Source organism: Drosophila obscura, unplaced genomic scaffold, assembly GCF_018151105.1.
Source record: "Drosophila obscura isolate BZ-5 IFL unplaced genomic scaffold, ASM1815110v1 contig_4, whole genome shotgun sequence".
Lineage (NCBI taxonomy): Eukaryota > Metazoa > Arthropoda > Insecta > Diptera > Drosophilidae > Drosophila > Drosophila obscura.
The window spans coordinates 10,000,001-10,021,498 of NW_024542828.1; the positions used below are offsets into that span (position 1 = coordinate 10,000,001).

General features: G+C 47.6%; 6 protein-coding genes across 11 annotated transcripts in view; 4 read left to right on the plus strand and 2 right to left on the minus strand.

The window, feature by feature from the left end:
* The window catches only part of LOC111069999 (protocadherin Fat 1), a 10,100-nt gene extending 3,128 nt beyond the window's left edge, over positions 1–6,972 (plus strand). Inside the window, exons 3-6 of one of the 2 annotated variants that reach the window (XM_022360283.2) lie at positions 3,431–3,732; positions 4,630–5,673; positions 5,750–6,467; positions 6,552–6,972. In XM_022360283.2, coding sequence (XP_022215975.2) covers positions 3,431–3,732; positions 4,630–5,673; positions 5,750–6,467; positions 6,552–6,814 — 2,327 coding nt within the window. In that variant the 3' untranslated portion in view covers positions 6,815–6,972. The remainder of the gene's footprint in view (positions 1–3,430; positions 3,733–4,629; positions 5,674–5,749; positions 6,468–6,551) is intronic. The other variant, XM_022360284.2, reaches the window with a different exon arrangement.
* Positions 6,973–7,388: 416 nt separating this feature from the next.
* On the minus strand, positions 7,389–9,592 carry LOC111070000 (alpha-1,2-mannosyltransferase ALG9). Its single transcript, XM_022360285.2, has 4 exons — positions 9,366–9,592; positions 8,921–9,292; positions 8,373–8,850; positions 7,389–8,310 (listed from the first exon to the last, which is right to left on the minus strand). The coding sequence occupies exons 1-4, from the start codon at positions 9,509–9,511 to the stop codon at positions 7,420–7,422; spliced, it is 1,887 nt and encodes a 628-aa protein (XP_022215977.1). The 5' UTR covers positions 9,512–9,592; the 3' UTR covers positions 7,389–7,419.
* Positions 9,593–10,118: 526 nt separating this feature from the next.
* LOC111070047 (general transcription factor IIF subunit 2) lies at positions 10,119–11,227 on the plus strand. Its single transcript, XM_022360346.2, has 2 exons — positions 10,119–10,724; positions 10,785–11,227. The coding sequence occupies exons 1-2, from the start codon at positions 10,176–10,178 to the stop codon at positions 11,082–11,084; spliced, it is 849 nt and encodes a 282-aa protein (XP_022216038.1). The 5' UTR covers positions 10,119–10,175; the 3' UTR covers positions 11,085–11,227.
* LOC111070045 lies at positions 11,226–16,748 on the minus strand. Of its 5 annotated transcripts, none has more exons than XM_022360344.2 (10): positions 16,349–16,748; positions 15,989–16,176; positions 15,724–15,923; positions 14,397–15,346; positions 13,893–14,227; positions 13,664–13,823; positions 12,965–13,602; positions 12,713–12,907; positions 12,410–12,640; positions 11,226–11,554 (listed from the first exon to the last, which is right to left on the minus strand). In XM_022360344.2, exons 1-10 carry the CDS (start codon positions 16,374–16,376, stop codon positions 11,549–11,551), a joined length of 2,931 nt encoding a protein of 976 aa, XP_022216036.2. In that variant the 5' UTR covers positions 16,377–16,748; the 3' UTR covers positions 11,226–11,548. The 5 variants fall into 5 exon arrangements, with proteins under 5 accessions (XP_022216036.2, XP_022216034.2, XP_022216035.2 ...); XM_022360342.2 differs by having other exon boundaries at positions 11,226–12,139; XM_022360343.2 differs by lacking the exon at positions 11,226–11,554 and having other exon boundaries at positions 12,050–12,640; positions 13,893–14,191.
* Positions 16,749–16,855: 107 nt separating this feature from the next.
* Positions 16,856–17,793, plus strand: LOC111070048 (mediator of RNA polymerase II transcription subunit 7). The gene is made up of 2 exons (XM_022360347.2): positions 16,856–17,296; positions 17,351–17,793. The coding sequence occupies exons 1-2, from the start codon at positions 16,967–16,969 to the stop codon at positions 17,681–17,683; spliced, it is 663 nt and encodes a 220-aa protein (XP_022216039.1). The 5' UTR covers positions 16,856–16,966; the 3' UTR covers positions 17,684–17,793.
* A 619-nt stretch (positions 17,794–18,412) lies between these two features.
* Positions 18,413–21,438, plus strand: LOC111070175 (synaptic vesicle glycoprotein 2B). The gene is made up of 9 exons (XM_022360540.2): positions 18,413–18,651; positions 19,025–19,478; positions 19,540–19,718; positions 19,773–19,954; positions 20,010–20,393; positions 20,571–20,688; positions 20,752–20,911; positions 20,983–21,110; positions 21,182–21,438. The coding sequence occupies exons 1-9, from the start codon at positions 18,606–18,608 to the stop codon at positions 21,235–21,237; spliced, it is 1,707 nt and encodes a 568-aa protein (XP_022216232.2). The 5' UTR covers positions 18,413–18,605; the 3' UTR covers positions 21,238–21,438.
* Positions 21,439–21,498: the final 60 nt, after the last annotated feature.

Here is a 21,498-nt window from a genome sequence, read left to right on the forward strand (position 1 = left end):
CCATGAACCACTTGCTAAAACTAGGCTCTGGTTCACGGATTTGCAGTGTCAACAATGTATTTGGTATTCCAGCATAAGACCTCGATGAGATTTATATCTAGTTGGACAGTTGGCCTTGGAAAAACGTCCATCTTTTCCGATAAAACTCCACTCCTCGCGAGCTTTTCTGGGTATTTTAAGTCATTATCCTGTTAAAAGATCCTTTTAACATGAATTTTCAACTGTAATTTGAATTTAATGTATTCTAAAGTATACCTACATACACAGTTTCGCTCAAAACCATACTATCTAACGCCAGGCTAGAAAGTACTAGCTTATATGAGCTGGGCCCCATAAGGCTCAGCCTTCCATGCCCAATGCTATTTTTTCATGATTTTAAGTGGTAATTGAATTTCTGTGAATGCCAAACATATTCTTTTGAGTCTATCTTACCATATAATACAACTTTACTATCATCAGTCAAAAGTATTTTGTCACTGTGACACAGGCCATTCCACATGCGTTTCCAAACTGAAGTCGTGCACCCATGTACTCTTAGACCCAAACGCGGAGCTTTCTGGAACTTCTTGCATTCAAATAATGTGTAATCAACCGTCTAAAAACTGTCACATCACTGACAGATCGATTAAAAATTTTTTTCATAGTTTTTGAGGATATTCAAGGCCTGGTCTTGCCTCGACCGCCGCCAACCATCCTCTAAAAAATAAATTTTTCGCATACAAAATCGATTTTCAGTTTACTTATTTTAGTTAATTGGGTTAAATACAATAGTGAGAGTGCATACAACTTAATTTTCAATTCCAATATACCTCCTGCCTAAGTTTTTAGTCTAACTCTTAAGTATCCTCTTCTGGACCGAGCAATGATTTCTTTAACGCTTCAAAATCAAAAGTACCGCTATGTCCAAAACTTTCTTTCATCAAATTATTCAATCACCAAATTGAGCTTACGGATGGTGACTTATTTAGTTAATTTGCTTTGTTTTTTCATTTTTAAAAATTAATTTAACCCAGCACTACTATTTCATTGAACAGAAGATATCATGGGTAGTTATCTAAAGTCATGAAAAACAAGAAGATGGAATGCAAATGTAACGGGGTTTCTTCGGTTATCCAATGCCTACATTCCAGGCTTTCCGTAAAGGTATCACTTGTTCAATTTGAAAGACTAGAACTATCTCAAAAAGAGTTTTGAAAGTAGTGAGGTGCGGCACTACTATTTCATTGAACACAACTGTATATATTCGTACATATGTGTATCCAGCCCCCCCAAAGTCAGTGGCCCAGACCGAGGAGTTTGACGTTTCGTTTCGTTCATGGAAATCACCAAGCTGAACGGTTTTTCTTTCTTTTTTTTTTCTTTTATCTTTCTTTTCTTTTTTTTTGTCTTTTATCTTTCTTTTTTTTTGGAAAACCAAAACAAACAGCATGAAAATTTGTTTTCTGAACTTTGTTGAAACTTTTGTGGGGGGGAAGTCCCATACGAGTGTATTCATACTCGTATTCATATTCATATTCACCTACTTGGGCCAAAATAAATTTGTTCAGCTGCTCCAACTCACTTTCATTTGTTCAACTCACCCTAGCTCCCCCCCCACCAGCCGCTGCTAACTATTTGCGAAAACTAAACAGAACTTATGCAATCTGTGGCTGGGGAGCTTGGCTGTTGTTGTCTTTAATCTCCAGTTTATTTGTGCAGAGGCTTCACGGATTTCCGCTTGAGATATTTGCACTTTATGGATGGGTTTTCGGAGCCCGCTCTGTTAGTCGATGGCTCTAATTAGTTTTTGGGCTTTTACATAAAGCAGGGATTACACAAATGCATTTGCTTTGCCACTAATTAGTGGCAGTAGATTACCCAATCCCCATCCCCAATCCCAATTCTTGGCTAAGTTGCAAAAAAAAAAAAAATAACAAAAAACTATCAAGAAAACTTTCCATTTTCTTCCGAAAGTAGTTCATCCTAAGGCCCGCTCGTACGTGAGCTATCAGCACACATCTGTGTAATTCCATTTTCAGATTTGGTAATAAATCTCCAACCCATCCCCAGCCCCCCTCCCATCCAGCAATTAAACTAATTTCAAAAACGTTTTCATCAGCCAAAGAAAGTCTGACATCTGCTGGCATCTGCTGGCATCCGAACCGATCCGAGTGTTTGCATTGCCCAATGTCACAACAATTAACCCACAACAAAAGATCTTGAGACTGAGTAGAGCAGCAGAAGATTTCACTCCAGCGTAGCTCATCTGCATCTGGCGTACACTCGCAAAGAGAAATTCCACATACGAGTCAGGGTCAGTTTGCAACCGAAACCGTTTACCAGAACGAACAGGAACCGAGAACAACAACAAAACACACAACAAACAGACAGACAGACACTCTTAACACATTTGTGGAACATCTGAAACGAGTTGTTCTGTTGGCCAGGGGGCAGCAGGGGGGCTACTGTACTTGTAGCCTAAAACTGGAAATAATTATGAGAAATACTAGAAAGAGTTTGCCATTGCATTAAGCCATCAGAAGGTGTTATGTCATGCTCCCATGGGGTAACACCTAGCATGGTAATGGAGAACATTCTCTAGAGAATACTTGGGGAAGATCTTTAACCATATCAGATTTAGAGAAATGTAAGAGAAATGGCCAGGGGAAGGCAGCCTCTAGACAAACCCCCACGTAAATAAAGTTCTGGGCGTCTTTATTGATCTGAAACTAATTCACAAAAATATTCCCAGCTTTGCTCTTGAATTTCCATCTGCTAAACAGCTTGAGGAAAGCTCCGAAATAATTGTTAAACAATTATCTAAAATTGTTATTTGCTATTTTCTTGGCAGCAATCAGACTGGGGGAAAGGAAAGGCAAAGTGTTTCCAGCTATGTAAATTTGCATGACTATTCAGAGTTTACGTTTACCCATTGCACCCATAACACAATTAGATATCAGAGCTTGTCCGGAAACGTCCGCTGCATCAGGCCACACAGCCACACAGCCACAGCCACGGCGGCATGTACGAGAGGCATGTTCCATTTGGCCAACTGCCAGGCGATGGCCAAGTTTAGCCACATGTGGCAATGGAAATGGGGAGGGAGAGTGTAGCCAATGTTGGTGGTTGGTCTTCAAAGCTCTCTGGCACCTGCACTGACGATGGACAGCGGACAATGGACGACGGACGATGCCTTAAATTGCAGCAAAGAAAAGAAAAACGGAAGCTTAGTAGAGCGTATCCAAACAGAGAAGGAGAGAGCAAACATGTCTAGGCTGTCCGGACTCCGGCTGACTCACTGGACCGCTCCGCTCCGCTCTCTGTTCTCTGTTCACTGTGGTGGTGGCTTCCTCTGGCTTGTAGCTTGTAGCTGTAGTTTGTTTTCGAGCCGAAAGTAAACCTGAAAGGGAGACATTCATCATTCACTTCTCGTTTTAATTTGAATTTGCAGCCAGCATTGGGGCGATACTCGACTCGCGCTGCTATCTGGAGGGCGGCGGTTCGGCGGAGAGTTTCCTGGCCACCGAAGATCTCGCAGTGGGCTCCATAATTGGCAAGCTGCGCATCAATGGCGATCCCAATGCAGACACTGGCGACATCAGCCTCTCGCTGCGGGAGAAGACGGCGCCCGTTGAGATTTTGGCAGGCAGCAAGGAGCTGGCCCTGTCCGTCGAACTGGACAAGGAGGGTGTCCGCGGGCCCTCATCGATTTATGTGAATGTTATTTGCATTCGAAGGCATTCAACGGATCCGGTAAGTGAAAGCAGCGAATAACCGCTAAGGGAAGTTTAATCTAGAGTAATGGCAGTCCATGGAGTAATACCCCACCAAGCACTTGTCGATCCGCTTAACTCAACAATTAATCTAACGCTGCGCAGTCATTGCCTCCTGCTCTTCCCCGTCCCCTTCCCTCCTGTGGTCAGTGGCCGCATTTTCTTGAAGTTTTTCATTTGTGTGGCAAGCCGCATTCCACACCTGCAAAGCGGGGCAGCTTACGGCACCCCAAAGTCCCCCTAAGTCCTTACGTGCGATGCTCGTAATGGGGCAACCAATTAACCTATATCCCCCCCCCTACTGAAGTGACTTGCTCCACCCCCTGCCCTGCCCAGCCCATAGCATGCCTCCTGCTAGGTGCGTGTTCCCTTGCCTTGGGGCGCTTCTGTTCTGGCGCTTGTTAAATTCGGGAAAACATGTTTCGTTTCGCAGCGAAGTTTGCAGGTTTAACGTAGAACTCAATAAACAATTGAAAACTTTTAGCCAGGCCCAAAGCTAGACAATAGACGCGACGCGACGCGACGCCCATTTCAATTTTAGAATCAACAACAAAATGCTGGCTCCCAGGCAGGCTCAACTCAAGGAGTAGCTACAGCAGGAGGAGTGGCCACACCTCGTATGTGGGCCTGTGGTTAGCCCCAGCTTGCTGGCCATAAATTAGCCATTAAAGCTTCCGCTTGCCTATGGGGGAGGAGGGGGGAGGGAAGGTCTAGGTGTGCTGCCGGCGCCTAAACATGCAAATATATGCAGGACTCGACGCTTTGGGCTTTGAACTCTCGGGGAGGTCAGTGACCAGCGAGGCGGCGAGGCGGCGAGGCGGCGCACCAAGTGCCAGTCCTAGTCCTAGTCCAGTGCTTACTTCTTTCCTTTCCACAGAGCTTCGTCATTCCCGTCAATGTGCGCGTGACGGATGTCAATGACAATGCACCCCAATGGATTGGCACCCCCTACACGCTGACCCTGTCGGAGGTGACGGTGCCGGGCACAAGGATACTGCAGGGCGCCCGGGCCGAGGATGCCGATCAGCCGGGTCCCTTCTCCACTGTGGAGTATCAGGTGCTGCCCGGACCCTATGCGGAGTTCGTGCAGTTCCTCAATCCCCTTGAGGGCACCCTGGTGCTGAAGAAGGCGCTGGACTACGAGCAGCTGCAGAATTTCACGGTGAAGCTGCGCGCCCAGGACCAGGGCACGCCGTCACGCCACTCGGACACGCTGCTGCGCGTGGTCATCACCGATGCGGACGATCAGAATCCCAAGTTTCAGCGGGAATCGTACAGCGCCGAGCTGCCCAATGACGGCCGGCCGGGGGAGCTGCGCATGCGGCCCGAGCCACTGAAAGCCGTCGATCAGGACGAGGGCATCTGTGCGCCCATCCAGTACACCATTGTGCAGTCGCAGGACGCCAAGTACTTCCGCATTCATCCGCACAACGGACAGATCACGCTGCTCACGCCCATTGGCTATGGGGAGATTGCGCACGGGGCGACGCTGGTGGTGAAGGCCACGCAGATCGACAACGCGGACCGCTATGCCCTGACCACCGTTCAGCTGACGCGTCCCGGCAGCCACAGCGACCTCAGCACCCTCTCCTTTGTGCAGAAGCGCTTCGTGATGCGCATTCGCGAGGACACGGCGGTGGGCAATCGCATCCTGGCGCTGCCCACCAACAAGCCGGGCAAACACCTCAAGTACACCATTCCGGATCCGGTGAACTCGCAGTTCTTCAGCGTGGGTTCGCTGGGGGAGCTGGTGCTGGCCAAGCCGCTCGACTACGAGAAGATGACCAAGCACGAGTTCCAGGTGCTGGCCAGCGATGGGATGACCAACAGCACCGCCGAGCTCACCCTGGAGGTGATTGACGTCAACGACTGGGAGCCGCGTTTCCGCGAGACCCACTACGAGTTTATGGTGCCCAAAAGCGTGAGTATTCCCCGGGCGAATACCTCCCTTAAACAGAATAAGCAAACCGAATTCTCGCATCTTGATCCCCCTCCAGCAGTCGCTGCAGTCGCGCACGGACACCTTTGAGGGTGTGCTCATTGGCAAGGTGGAGGCAGCCGATGGGGATCGCAACGACAAGCTGGAGCTGTCGCTGCGCGGCCAGCACGCGGGCCTCTTTGAGATCGATGCCACGGGCAACATCTACATGCGGCCGGAGCAGCTGCAGAGCCTCAACGAGTCGACGGTGCACCTGATAGCCATTGCCACGGACACGGGTGTGCCGCCCAGAAGCACCTCCGTGCCGGTGAGCGTCACCATGGAGGGCCTGACGCTGGCCCAGTCCGGCTGGAACAGCAATATGCTGGGCATGTTCGGCATGATCGTGGGCCTCTTCCTGATGATCATCGTGGCCCTCAGCTGCTACATTGTGCGCTCCAAGAAGCAGGGCAAGAGCAGTGCCAGTGCGCTGGGTCTCGGCCGGAACAGGGTCCACAGCCAGGCGCACAGCAGCGTCTCGCCCGCCAATCTGGTGACGCACGAGAAGCTGGCTGGGAATGGCAACGGTGCCAGCGTGACCAGCGGCGGTGTCTCGGTGCTGCACATGAAGCATGGCGGCAACATAACCATGGCCAATCCCATGAACAACGGGCTGCATCATGTGGCCAGTGGCGCCAGCAGCAGCATGGCTCTGGGCAGCTCCGCCGCCCTGCTGGAGCGGGAACGGGAGCGCGAAAGGGAGCGCCAGCGGGAGAGCTATGCAGCCACAGTTCGCAGTAAGTTCGCAGTAAATCCTTACCCCTTTCCCACCCCCCCAAAAACTCATCCCGAACATTGACTATTAATAGTCTTCTTGCCAGGCATCGTGTCGCGTGCCTCGGCCAATGGCCAGCTGTACGAGGAGGACGAGATCGAGCACGACTCGCTGCAGACGTCGACGACGACGCCGCCGGAGAACAACAATCGAAAAGTGGCCACAGCCACGGCAGGCACAGGAGCAGTGGCAGGAGGAGGAGGTGTCACCACCATTAGCACCAGCTCGGCGAATGCGGGCCAATCGAATCTGCTGTCCGCCACCGATGCCATGGGCTCCTCGGAGAACAATCTGACGGTCTACTTCTAGAAGCTGTTGGGGGGTGGGGCAGAATGAGAGGAGTTTTGTAAATATTGCTGCTAAGTCAGTTTAGGATTAGGATTAGGGCACAACCCCCCCCAGCACTATGTATGTACATTGAGTAGACCAAATATAGCATTGTAAACAGACCCCCCGCACCCACACACACACACACACACGCACACACACTTGATCTTAGGCTTAAGTCCAAGCGATTTCCATTGTAAAGTTTTTGCTTCCCAGCTAAAGAGAGACAGAGAGAGAGAGAGAGCGAGAGAAAAACTTCTCCAAAATATAGATACATAAAGATAAATAATGTTTAAAGAGAATCTCGATGTCTATAATGTCGCGAAGGCTTAAATTCTACTTCGATGCGGAACGAACTTTACAACTTTGGCATGGGGGAACATATAAAAACTGATACTGTGAGTTTAGGAATCATATCGGTGGCCTTGCAATAATACAAAACGAAGGCGGAAAGGGGCAAAGAATACGGCGGGTAGGGCGTGGGGGGCGTGGGAATTAAATTAAATTACACAATTAAAATTGATAGATAGGAAAATGCTGTCGTTTGTACTCCTCCTTGCTCAATCCGATCCAATCCAATCCGTTTCCTACCTGCCATTGCTATTGGCATTGGCATTGCGTTTGGTTTTGCGTTTGAGTAAATTAAAGTCGCCGTACTGGATGTGATTGTCGGTGAGGAATGGCACGTAGAAGGCGCGCAGCAGCTGGTGCGACTTTTCGGGTATGAGGAACGGCAGACTCTTCATGATGGACCAGTCTTTGGTGCGCTTCGAGTAGCTCGGCTCCAGCGCCGTGTACTTGCCCTCATCAAAGTCCACCAGGAAGTCGCAGCGATCGTAGTCAAAGTACATGTGCTCGTTCTCCTGGTTGAGATCATTGAAGTAGGGATGCACCACTTGGGTGGCATTCGGCCCGTCCACGTAGTAGGCGGGCAGCATGCCGCGGAACTCGGACTTGAGGAAACGCAAACGGAAGTTGCGGGCCGGGAAGAAGAAGCTGCCCGGGTAGCGGTGCCAGTCCTTGCCAATGCACACATTGTAGATCTGATGCGGATTGTACTGGGGCGTCACCTTGAACTGATTCAGCTCCAGCATCAGGTCCATCGGTGCATGGTAGTTGCGGTACAGGGAAAAGACGCGCGACAGCCCCAACAGTGTGCTGGCCACCATCACAATGATGGCAATGAACATGGTGTGGTCGAGGTAGTGGACGCCCGCCTTGATCTTGAATATCAGCATCTTGAAGCGGAAGAAGATGCGCTGGTACACATCCACGGTGATGGCGCCGCACAGCGAGATCAGCGGATACACGGGGAACAGGAAGCGCTCCTCCTTGTGCGGCTGGGCGAAGAAGACCAGCAGCCACAGGTACAGCGGCGCCAGTGAGATGTAGTGGGGGAAGTTGAGCGTTGACTTGGACTTGGCGGGCACAATCAGATAGTCCAGCACCAGCATGATGGGCAGCTGCAATGCCAGCAGCTAAAGTGGAGGCAGAAATGAAGATGCCTGCAGGTGGGTTTATCGCGTCGACTCAGACTCACCCAAATGATGTTAAAGTTGAGGAAACCATTCAAAATGTAATAGCTGATGGGTTCAGTGCCAAAAATGTTGGGTCCATGGCTGGTGAAGACGTTGTACCAGACGATGTTCAGCGGCGCGAAGGTCAGCTTGCCAAAGTAGCTCGTATCGATGGCGATCATGGGAATGGCCACTGTCGCACCCGAAATCAGGGACCACTGGACAAAGGTCTTCCAGTCGCGCTGTCGCAGCAGCATTTCCAGCACCAGCGGCACTCCAATCAGTGCGGCAAAAGGCCAACCGAGCAGCGCCGAGATGGCTGTGAAGAAAATGGCCAGGCTGTAGTGTTGCTGCCACCAGGCGGCCAGAGCGGAGCAGCCAAAGTACATGGAGAACGAGGAGGGCAGCAGCGCCGTGCTGGACACGAACATGCCCACACTGAACAGCTGGAAGATCAGCCAAAGGCGTCCAATGTGTATGCCAAACTCCTGACAAATCGATCTGAAAGGAGTCCCATGAGCCGTTAGAGACATTCTGAATGGTAGCCACGTGGGAGGGTACGGCCACGCACTTGTACATAAACCGCTCCATGACCGCACAGCCAAAGCCCAGCATGCAGCGCACCATGTAGAAGATGAGTATGGGACTGGGATTGAAGATCTTCTGGTAGAAGTAGCCGGGCACACCCTGCAGCAGCAGATAGGTGTACGAGCGCAGACCGAATTCCGGACTGTATTCCCACGTCTGCAGGCCGTGCCCGTTGATGATGTAGTGCAGCGGCTCCCAGTAGTTGAACGTCTCATCGCAGTCGGCAATGTACGCCCAAATGGCGCTGCACAGGCGAGCACTCACGAATGTCTTGAATGCCGTGTCCAGCCCGACACTGGGCGTGATCGGATTTGCATTGCTCGCCTCCGGCATTGCATTGCCTGTGGTTTGCTTTCTGCAAGAAAAATCCACATTCACATCCTAATTCAATGGATATTTTTCATTTCTCATATCACCCCCGTAGTTACCGCTTTTTGGACTCTTTTTCCTTTTTGTTGCCGGTCGGGGCGGCGTCCTTGTTGTTGCCATTGAGACCCAGTCGCTTGGGTGGCTTTGTCAAGGCTTTGTCTGCTTTGTTGGCAATGTATCGAGCTCGTGCCGATGGTGGTGCCATTATCTCTCAGCTTAATTGGCAAAAAGCCCAGCGTCGTGAAAAATCTAATCAGAAGTTCCAATTGGATATCAAACAGCTGATTAGTGCTGGGTAGCGACGTACCGGCTTGACTGATCAGTGCTGCGTAACGGTTCATTCTATCGTTGAGTGGGCAGCTCCGGTGCAACAATGACGTCACATTTAGTCAACATTACGTTTTATGCTTTGGCCATTTTTGTTTGAACCTTATTATGTAAACAATCCAATGAAAAAGAGTTCTGAAAACTAGCTAATCTTGTAGAAAATTGATATATCTATCGGATAAAATAATTTGTGTAGGGCTGAGAGGGCCAACTAGCTAGTAACATTAAACCGAATACCAGAATTATGGAATACGATTTCAATCAATAATATAGAACGTTATCCCATTGTCGACCAGCGGGGTATGTAATATTTCCACGAAATTTATGTAACTTTAACATATTTTTCGCATTACAGGTGAAAGATGTTGGTGGTCATTTTTGTTTTGTAAGTAAAGAGGAGGATGGATCTACAAGGAGCCTTTCCAAACAGTATTATTTTCCGAGGTTTAAGAAAGGGTGCTCAACTATTTAAATAGAGGGGTGTTAAGTGGGTTAAGTCTCGTTTGATAGCCGGACTGTCCTGTTTTTTATATCAGTTTAAAATGTCTAAAGACGATAAAGATAAAGTGCAAATTATTGACAAGGACTTGGATCTTTCCAATGCTGGCCGTGGCGTTTGGCTGGTCAAAGTGCCCAAATACATTGCACAGAAATGGGAGAAGGCGCCGTCAAATATGGACGTGGGCAAACTGCGGATCAGCAAGACGCCGGGACAAAAGGCCCAGGTGTCACTCTCACTCACACCTGCTGTGCTGGCCCTCGATCCCGATGAGAAGATTCCCACCGAGCATGTTCTGGACGTGTCGCAGGTGACGAAGCAGACGTTGGGGGTATTCTCGCACATGGCTCCAGAGGCGGCGGCCAACATTGGCAAGGAGAACTCCACGGCACCAGGAGCCACGCCGGACAACGAGAAGCTGTATATGGAGGGCCGCATAGTCCAGAAGTTGGAGTGCCGCCCCATAGCGGACACATGCTATATGAAACTGAAACTGGAGTCCATTCGCAAAGCGTCGGAGCCCCAGCGCCGGGTGCAGCCCATCGATAAGATTGTTCAGAACTTCAAGCCGGTCAAGGACCACGCTCATAATGTAACTCAGTACATCATTTATGTGCTTCTGTGTCAAACACTGATTTTTGGGTATTTTCAGATCGAGTATCGGGAGCGTAAGAAGGCGGAGGGCAAGAAGGCTCGTGACGACAAGAATTCCGTGATGGATATGCTCTTCCATGCGTTCGAAAAGCATCAGTACTACAACATCAAGGATCTGGTCAAGATCACCAATCAACCCATCAGTTATCTGAAAGAGATTCTCAAGGATGTCTGCGACTACAACATGAAAAATCCGCACAAAAACATGTGGGAGCTCAAAAAGGAGTATCGCCACTACAAGACTGAGGAGAAAAAGGACGAGGAAGAGCACAAGTCGGGCAGCAGCGATTCGGAATAACAAACATTCCATCACCCATACCCATCCCACATTCTCACCGAAGGCCATTTATTGCATGCTTGTCAACAGTCTGGGGGGAGGGGTGAAGCCTTTAGTACCTTTAACTATCCAACAATTTTATTAAAACATATTTAATTATTGTATTGCATCTTTTCTTTTATTTGTTTACGACTACTTAGGACTATAAAAAAAATTTCATTTTTTTATTTTGTTATTTGTACATAGATGTTTGGGCATTAAATCAGGTAAAATATACTCTATGCTTATATCATGATGTGTGGGGGGTAGCTTGGGTATTATGTACATTCTCATGCCAGCTTCTCTTATTTACAGTTAAAATTTCTGACGAAAATTTTTATAATTTGTTTTGATACATTTGTACACTACGAGATCAGGTACTTGATGCTAGTACTATTAGCTCATGAATTCCTGAAACACTTCCCGCGATCTAGCCATAAAAGAAATTATCTCTGAAATGCGAAGAACCAAAAACGTGCAGTGATGAATGTAAATGATAATGTAAATGAAATAAGGAAGAAAAATAAAGAAATAATAAGAAAATGAAAATGATAAGAAAAATAACCCTTGAAAATCGATCGATCCACAAAAGCAGACGGAGACCAACTCTCAGAAGCCTTGCTTGGTATAAAAATAAAAAATATTTAAATATAAATGAATAAAATTAAAGTAATGGCAAATGGAAGAAAAACAGAACAAAATATTCAAACTAAATAACGAAAAATAATCACTTAAAAATAAAAATCATAACCGAAAAGAGGCAAGAATTATTCGAAAAACACATTTGGGGGCGATCTATACCTGTTCAATGCTTAAGGAAATCGAGCTTAAGTAATACTGTTCCAAAATCTGTCCACATATATGGCCGGTATAGCCACATATAGTCGAAAGAGGCTGAAGTTTTAAAATTAGGCTTAAAAGTTAAAATATATGCACGTGCTCAAAAAAATTCAACTAAAATAATGCATGGCTATTGTGGAGCCTCTTAATTTTGCAGTACAGCTGGGAAAGTGCAGCAAGTGCAGCATTTGCAGACCCTGCGGAGACACAATATAATGTGTTAGAAAATTCGATATGAACACAATAAAACAGACAGAACTAAACACACTCGACACCTACACGGCAGACACATTACGGAGACGGACAATCTACAGAATAAAAGGTTAATACTACACAGATTTAAAACAGTTAAAATTCTACTGATCCTTCTCTGGCGACATCGTTACGGAGGAAGCCAACGACGATATACCAGAGTCGCCATCATCTGGCGACTGGGATACTTTCGGTATGGCTTTTATTAACCGCACCATTTTCACATGCACTTCTGCTGCCGCTGCCCCTTCCGTTGACTTTCGTTTCTGTCGTTTCTTATCCGCTGGCAACGGCTTTGGCTTCACCACACTCCTATTGCCAATATCATCCTCTGGATGGACTTGCTTGCGCTCCGTACTTCTTAGTTCCATTTTGTACTGTGAAATGTCCATGGGCTTTCTTTTATCACGATTTACATCATTCAGCACGATATTCCCATCATTGAGCTGCGAGTGAAAAGTGAAAGGGAAGCCATTAATATCGATGGCAGCATTATCTTAAATCTTCCAGTAACTTACCAATTTCAATGAGGCAAAAAAATGCCGACCCAGGGTGGTATTATCTTTGCCCTGCATCACATCGGCCAATGTAGCTCTGCCCTTACCCTGCTGACACGTTTCGATTATCTCAGTGCCCAAATCTTCAAATTTGAAATTCTGCCTCTCGTGTGCTACTTCCAGCATGGGCGCTATTCGTATGTGCCAGTCCCTGACCTGCAATTAAATTGGTTAGTTTATGGGATCGAAAGTGTACGCTCAAGAGTTTCCTACCAGTTCGCTGGAGTCTGTGAAGCCTCCTTTGTCAATTCGGAAGGGATTATCGACTCCCAGGTCACTACTATCATGCGTACTATTCGTGTCTTCCATCCAGTCGTCCAGTTGCATTGCACTGACAGGTCTGCTTGTGTTTGCTGGTGCTTCATTCATTGTTAAATTACTTAAAATTGAGTCAAGTTGTGTGGCCTCTAAGCCACTGTCGTCCCCAATGGTTTGATCATTTGCAGGCAACGATGCTTCTGTGTTAGGTTGTGTTGCATCTAAAGCACTGACATCTGTGTTGCTTTGATCAGTTGCTGCGTCTAGTTGGGTGGCATCTAAGCCACTGTCGTCCCTGTTGCTTTGATCATTTGCAGGCAACGACGCTGCTGCGTCTAGTTGGGTAGCATCTAAGCCACTGTCGTTCACGGTGGTGGATTCATTTGCCGCTGCGTCAAGTTGTTTGGCATCCAAACCAGTGTTTGTTGATTTGTCAAGTGTTGTAGCATCTGCAGGACTTTCGGCAGCGTTGGTCGGTTCACTCGATTCCCCAATAGTTGGCAAAAGTGTTTCAACCGATAATGGCCGCGAATCGTAGAATCTCATGTCGTCGACGCCAGAGTCATGGGTGGGTCGCCGAAAGCCAAGGAAATCTATTTAGAAGCGGGTTTAATTATTTTTTTAACCAAACAATTGTGTGGGTGAGGCACATACTGTTATCCAAGTCAAACTCCAAGCTTAGCCTCAATGCATTATCCCGTTCTCTGTCTAGGCCAGATTCTCCGATATCTTCGGTGAGGGCAGGTTCCTCGGGTATCACTTTGCGGACAGCTCTTGGAGGCTTTGGTTCTGCCTCTCGCTTGGTGGGAATCCGCTAAAATGTTCGAAAAAAGAGAATCCAAGTTATAACAATTGAAATGGGTGGGGGATCTGTGCTACTTACAGATTTCTTGAATATATCAAACTCAGCTGGAAGCTTGAAAATGTTCCGCCGTCTCAAACGTCTTTCGGGCAACCCAAAGATGTTCAACTCAAGCGGATAGCAGACTTCTATGGGAATCTGGACCACTTCTTCGAAAATAGGCTGATGCTCTGCTGCTGGTTCGTCTTCTTGTATTCCACCCAGAGCCCGCATCTCCTCGTCCACGAGCACAGTGACGGTATCCTTGTTGGGTACTCCCGGCAGAATGTCCCTGACCATCACCTTGGGCGACAGGGACTGCAGGCGACGCTCCTCGCTATCTGAAAGTACAACACCTTCGTCGTCAGAAGACAGGCCTGCCAAAACAATTTGCAAATCAAGTGTGCAAATTCGCGGACAATGTCCACAACAAAGATACAGAAAAGGAAACCAAAATGTGAGTAACAACTTCTACAAAAAAAAAAGGTGGGTTCAAAAAAACTTATCCATAGAACGCTTAGATTATTGGGTTGGCCATTAGTTTACCTCTTGGCTTTTCGGAAGCGATTTTCAGCTCATTCAGTTCCGTGTCCGGAGTAGTGTCCAGGGCGCTGGACTCGTTCAGCGGTGCCAGTAGGGTGCTGCTTAAAGCAGGTCCCTCCACTTGGCTTGCACTCAAAGTGGCATTCTCCAGTTGGCTGCTGTCCAGTGTCGTCGTATCCAGCGTCATTCCCAGACCCGAGTCCAACTCTTCCTTCGGGTTCAGCGATTGATCCACCACATTCAGCGATTCATCCACTTCCATTGGTTCCGACGCTTCGATTCCCGACTCTTGTGTCTCCACTGCCAAGTCCACTGCCGCCATTGTTTCATCTTCTGTTCGCGGCTTTTTGGTGGAACTGGCATCGTTATCCTCCGCCTCAAGCGTCCTTTTCAATGTTGCCTCCGAAGCTATGCTCCCAAGTCTAGATGCCATCATGCTGCCACTGGCGCCTTCCGCTCTTCTCGCCCTCACTGTGGCCCCATAGCGCGAGGCCAGCATTTTGTTCTCCAAGGCAATGTATTCATTTAGGTACTCGTCTGTGGTCATGTGAACGTTGAGTATATCCTGACTGACATTGTTCGAATTTACGTACTCCTTAATCAGATTGAGCCTTTCGAATGGGATGTCCGGCAGGAGCGTGTTGTATCTGTGTTCCACGTGGTACGTAAAAAGTTTGTATTGTTTCTTTTCGTCGATCTCAGAGGCCTGGTGGGGATCCACGATCGGGGCATTTCTCCACAGATTGGGCGGCGTGTGGTCTTGGTACAGATACTCGATGGTTCTGTTTCTGCTGCACTTTGCCATGCCCGTCGTACCAAAACGCTTCTCCTCCGACATTGTCTTGAAGGCACGCGGCTCGAGATTCACCATAAACGGATCCACTGTCTTTTGCGTGAGTTTTTTAACTCGGCGCTTTCGTGGCTCCTCCGGCTTGGGGGCGGTGCTCTCCTGTCTGTTGAGAGAAAGAGTTTATTAGGATGATTAGCATAGCATTGTTAATAGGATAATTGAGAGAGGTAGAAGGGAGTACCGGCACACCCCTCTCATGTTGCCTTAGACTAAACAGATCATTCATTTGTTGATTTTCAACGAAAAATCCGAACCCGAACCGGCTTGTAGATCAAGTAAACAAATCGAAAGAAAGGGGCGCACGAGAAACTCCGATAAGAGGTACATATGTACATATTTCGCGTGTGATAACGAAACAACGCCTTCAGAGAGACGCACGCACCATGGCAGTGGCGGCGTTCGTTTGAGCACATGGCACCGACCGGCAGCATCTACTTCTCTCTCTGTCTCTTTGCTCCACGAAAAGCACGCGGTACTCACCCACTGGTCGTCTGCTCACTGGTTTCTCGCTGCGCGGATGACATTGACTCGTTTATGTTATCCGTCGTTTGGCTGATGTATTCCACGCGATCCGCATAGATCTTGCCAAACGACTGGATGGCACTGCCGCCAGAGCCGAGGGCCACACGACGCGGCACATCCTTGTCCTTTAGGCAATGCCGCAGCAGATGATTGCCATACTAGGGGAATGGGCATGGGGAATGTTATATGAAAAGATTCCTATAGGACTATATATTATGCTTACATAGTCCGTGGACAGACGTAGGTCCGTGGAGTAGTCCGAGTTCTTGCTGACCTCCTCCAGGAGAACCACCAGCCTGGATAGCTCCGGCTGCTCCTCGTATGCGAAGATGCATTTGGCGACATTTGTTGCAGGTCGTTGCTCAGCCACCATCAAGACCTGCTCTCTCTGCCTTGCGGTGGAAGCGGGATCTATACAAATATAATTTCATTCAGCATTCAGGCCATTGATACAAAGGTATGGTATGGAAATAGCGCTGACTTAATCGCTGTGTGTGTGTCGATCGGTTTGTTTGACTTTAGCCGGCGGCGCGGAATGTGGCGTCAGCGCAAAACCATAGACCGATGGGCTCGTGAAACTTACCGGATTCCTCAAACGGGTCCCCGTCCATTGCTTATGCCACAAAACTACCTGGCAATTTGTCTTTTACGCGATTTTCACTATGCCCAAACATTCTGCGACAGGTTCCGTTGCTACGATTATACACAAACGCATACATATACGGACACTGAGACACGAGGAGGATGGATTACAAAATGGTGGCAGCACGCTTCGCTTTGCATGGGCGTAACACAGAAGCGACAGCTATTGCACGATTTACTTATTTTCACTTTCTTCTGTTCCCATAGTTGTTCTTATTCTTATTTTACGAAATGGCGCGAATTTAAAGCAATATTGTCCCATTCGTCAGATATATGTATCTAATTTTCTATTTTGTTTTGCTTTTGCTCCAAAGAGAGAACGACGAATGAGAGAAGACGCGCAACGTGAGAGTAAAAATTAGGGTTGCTTTTTAAGTATTTTCTAGTATTTTCTAAGATGCGATTTCAGTGTGTACACACCCGCAAGTACAAAGGATTAATGTGGTTGCAAAAAACGGTCACACTGCAAAACGCAACTCAAAACAAAAAAGATCGAAATATTGCTTTTTCGGAAATTTCAAACATTTGAATAGGAAATACTCTCTTCCTAGCGCTCAGAATGTCGACACAAGAGACCCAGGTATCCAGTCTGCCGATGCCGCCCGAGCGGTACATCAGCAACTACACGGAGGAGAACATACGCCGAAATCGCGCCCCACGGCCACCGCCGCCCCCCTCGCAGCATGAAGTTTACAGCATGTTTGGCATTCCGTACAACAACGACGAGATGATACGCTCCCTGGAGTCGCAGAACATCAAGCGCCTCATCCCCATCCACTTTGACCGTCGCAAGGAGCTGAAGAAACTGAACCACTCGCTGCTGGTCAATTTTCTGGATCTGATAGACTTTCTCATCCTCAATCCGGACAGTCCGCGGCGCACAGAGAAGGTGAGTTGGATGGCTGGTCAGATCCATGGACTAATCTTGATAGCTGCCTTTCAGATAGATGATCTCAGCCTGCTGTTTGTCAATATGCATCACCTGTTGAACGAGTTTCGGCCGCATCAGGCCCGTGAAACGCTGCGCGTCATGATGGAAATGCAGAAGCGGCAGCGTGTGGAGACCGCCACCCGTTTTCAGAAGCACCTGGAGCGTGTGCGGGACATTGTGAACAGCGCGTTCTCCACCCTGCCCGTCCTGTGCGACGACGATGAGAAGGGCAATGCCAAAGTCAAGTCGGAAGTGGATCCCCTGGAATCGAATGCGGCGGCCAAGAACGATCCGAGCTATCAGCACGATCGCATGATGTGCAAGCTGGTGGATGGCATTGAATGAGAATGCAGAAGACTGGTCATAGTGAAATGGCATGAAATTATAGGCACCCATATTTATAGCCCCCTTATAGCACTCTAAGAATAAAGTAGTTTTTTTTTTGTGATGCCAAATCTACCTGTGTGAGTAATTCCGCTCAGATTCTTTCATTCACATCGATTAAAAGTGTTTAGTCATTCTGGTGATACATTTTATAAGAGATAATATCACTCCACTGTCGTGTGGCGCCGTATCTGGGCAGATAAGAGGTGTTCAGGCAGATTTCACCATTGAAATGACGTAGCTAATGGAACGTGACATTGTTTTTGGAAAGGGATAATCATGGATCTGCAAAATGTCTATGGAGGAGAGAGAGAGGCTGAGAGGGAGACCTGGAAAAGTGTTTGATTCAATGGAAATGCTAACTACCTACCTCATGCTCTTATCATCAGTACAGCGCGTTGCATTATAATATATCAGCCGGAAACTGTGGCTCAACAGCTTCTTCATGATGAATGGTTAGATTTCGAGTGACTACAGTTTTCAAACGCACTGTACCTGTGTCTCTCCCTCTATGACAACGTGTTCCGTTCATTCCGTCTACAGATGATGGATGTATGAACAACGTTTTATATGTTTATTACCCGCCTTAGCCTGTAATTCAGGGCGATAAGAGATGTGTAGATGCGCTGAATCGTAAGGTTTCTATTGAGACAAATCCCGATAAAAGCAGCTACCATTCCACCCAAGCAGATCATTTACCGCGCAGCATTGCAAGTGAACGCAGCAATTGTCGGAGCCGTGAACTGGGCATCTTGGCGGAATTTGTGATAAAGCTTTTCAATTAAGAACGACATCGAATTAATTGAGCAATTGAGAACATTCAAGTGCAGCTCAATAAGATATTCATACAGTGATTGATAGTCAGATCATTGAAGCATTGAAGATGTCGCAAAAGAACATAGAAAGTGTAGATCCTGTGAAAAGTAAAGGTAAATCCTTTAATCTAATAAAACAAGCAGAAAATATCCATCAAAAACATTGGGTACAAGTGTGAATTAATCAGTGAATCTTAAAAGTGAAAATATTTAAGAATATTTGTGTAAAAAGCTGGAAAAGTAATCCCTTTCCGTTCAAGGATTGTAACAGTCTCATACCTTTTATTGCCATAAAAACTACATAATAAAATGCTCGGATTGTGTAGGTTACCACTCGGAAATACTTTCTTCTGCGCATAGCTCTCTTCTCTCGTGTTATCAAAGTTCTTTTCTAATCTTAAATAAGGGAAATAAGGGATAAGCAACCATAAAACGAATGACACAAGTGCAGCTCTTCTAACAAGTACATAAATCTTTTGGGTTACAGAACCAGACAATGACAATGACAACGATAAGGATACGGATGCCAATTCAAACAGCACGGCTGAGGCGGAGACAGCTGCCACGCCCAAAGAGGATGCACCAGCGGACTTTGACAAGGCCATCGATGCGGCTGGCTTTGGGATCTTCAATCTTCTGCTGCTCTGCGTTTCGATACCCGCCCAGAGTGCTGCCATTTTCGAGTCCAGCTCCATGTCCTTTATCCTGCCGGTGGCCGAGTGCGATCTGCGTTTGACGCTCGAGGATAAGGGTGTCCTGAATGCGGTGGCCTATGCAGGAATGACCATATCGGCCATTGCCTGGGGCTATCTGGCCGACACCAAGGGCCGCAAGAAGATCCTCTACTGGGGCTACCTGATAGATGCCGTTTGTGTCTTTGGCAGCGGCCTCAGCCAGAACTTTACAATGCTGGTCGTGTTCAAGTTTCTCGGTGGATTGGTGTAGGTTTTATGATCCAAAAAAAAAAGATCTTCCTGATGGTTTAATGCTCTCTCTTTGCAGTGTTAATGGTCCTGCAGCTGTGCTGTTTACCTACCTGACGGAGATGCATGGCGCCAAGCACAGATCCTCGGTGCTCATGATTGTGGGCATGGTGACATCAACGGCAACGGTTTCGCTGCCTCTCCTCGCCTGGGGCATCTTTCCCAGGGACTGGGACTTTGAGATTGTGGGTCTAACGAGTAAGTTTCACCGTCGGAGTAACCTTAAGCACTACCAACTATAATTGAATATAGTTCACAGCTGGCAAATCTATTTGTTTGTCTTGGGTATTCCAAGTCTTGTCAGCGGTTTGATATTTTGTGCCATGCCCGAGAGTCCTCGCTTCCTCATGGCCCAGGGACGCACGGAGGAGGCGCTGCAGGCCTTCCAGCAGATCTATCATGTGAATACGCGCAAGCCCAAGGATACCTATCCAGTGAGTAGCCGTGAAAGTGCGTCTATCTGCGGCTGTCTTAAGCATCCTCTTTCAGATCAAACTGCTCGTGCAGGAGGTGCCGAATCGCAAGGCCAACCAGGACGAGGTCATCTACACCATTGAGGAGAAAACTGGCGAGAAAGTGGCGCAGAAGCCGCAGTCGCGCACTCTGATGGAGAGCCTGCGCTCGGGTTTCGCCCAAATGAAGCCGCTGGCACACAAGCCCCTGCTGCGCCTCTCCCTGCTGCTGTACATCATGCAGTTTGGCATTTTCCTGGGCATGAACACCATACGCCTGTGGCTGCCACAGCTGTTTGCCTCCATGGCGCAGTACGAGGCGGAGTTCGACGGTGCCACTGCCAGCCTGTGCACCGTACTCGAGTTTAGCGTCAATAAAACAGCTGAGACCGCCTTAGATTATGCCAATGCTTGTGCCGAGGTAAGATCTAGCTTCTATCTCTAACTATCTTCTATCTACAGCTCTGTGTTAGATACGGCTTATCTGTCAGTTAACTTTGTGTCCAATCATCGTTCTGGTGACGTAAACCTTTCTCTCGTCCCTCGTCTCTCGTCTCTCGTCTCTGATCTGATCTGTGTTATGTGTTTTGTCTTGCAGCCAAAGGAGATTTCCATGGATATGTACATAAATAACATCATTGTCTCGGCCTGCGGCTTTGTGGGCTACTTCTTTGCGGGTGGCATTATCAAGGCACTGGGACCCAAGCGTTTGATGAGTAAGCAGTCCAACCCATTTATTTATTCTTTATACTAATTGCAAATAATATTCTTTCCTGCAGCCTACGGTCTGTATCTGTCGGGCATCTTTGGCCTGGTGCTTTACTTCTCGGTCAGCAGCCTGATGACTCTGATAGTCTCTGCCACATTTCTGACCATCACGGGCATTGCAGTCTCCTCTCTGCTGGGCGCTGTTGTGGCTCTATTTCCGACACAACTGAGGTGAGTGATAGATACCCTACCCTACCCTACACCCTACCCTACCCTGCTCTACTAATCTCTTATCTTTCCAGAACTGTTGTCGTGGCCATTGCCATGATGTGTGGACGCTTTGGTGCCCTGTCGGGCAATCTGCTCTTTCCTGTCTTCGTTCAAATCGGTTGTTTGCCCCCATTTATAATGGTATCATCGGTGCTGCTGTGTAAGTTTTCTCTCACATTTCCCACTCATAGTTTTGTTCTTTAATTCGTTTTTTCTTGTTTATTCTTTCAGTGGCTGGCACACTCTCCATATTTGTGCCCAATCCAGCAAAGGCTACATTTTCTTAAGACATTTTAGTTCACCTTTCGGTGAAAGTTCCCCACTAACTGAGCGGAAGAAGCTTCTGCTGCATTGTAGGTCTAATTATAAGCCAATTATTGGGACAATTTAGTTGTACAAATTAGCAATTTATTGGGGGGCTAAAGATAATGTCTGTAACTATTTATATTTAGCATAGGAAAGCCCATTTAAATATATATTTATTTACCAACAATAACCAACATATTCATAGCCATCTTTGCTGTTCTACAATTGATCTGTGCAGTGAA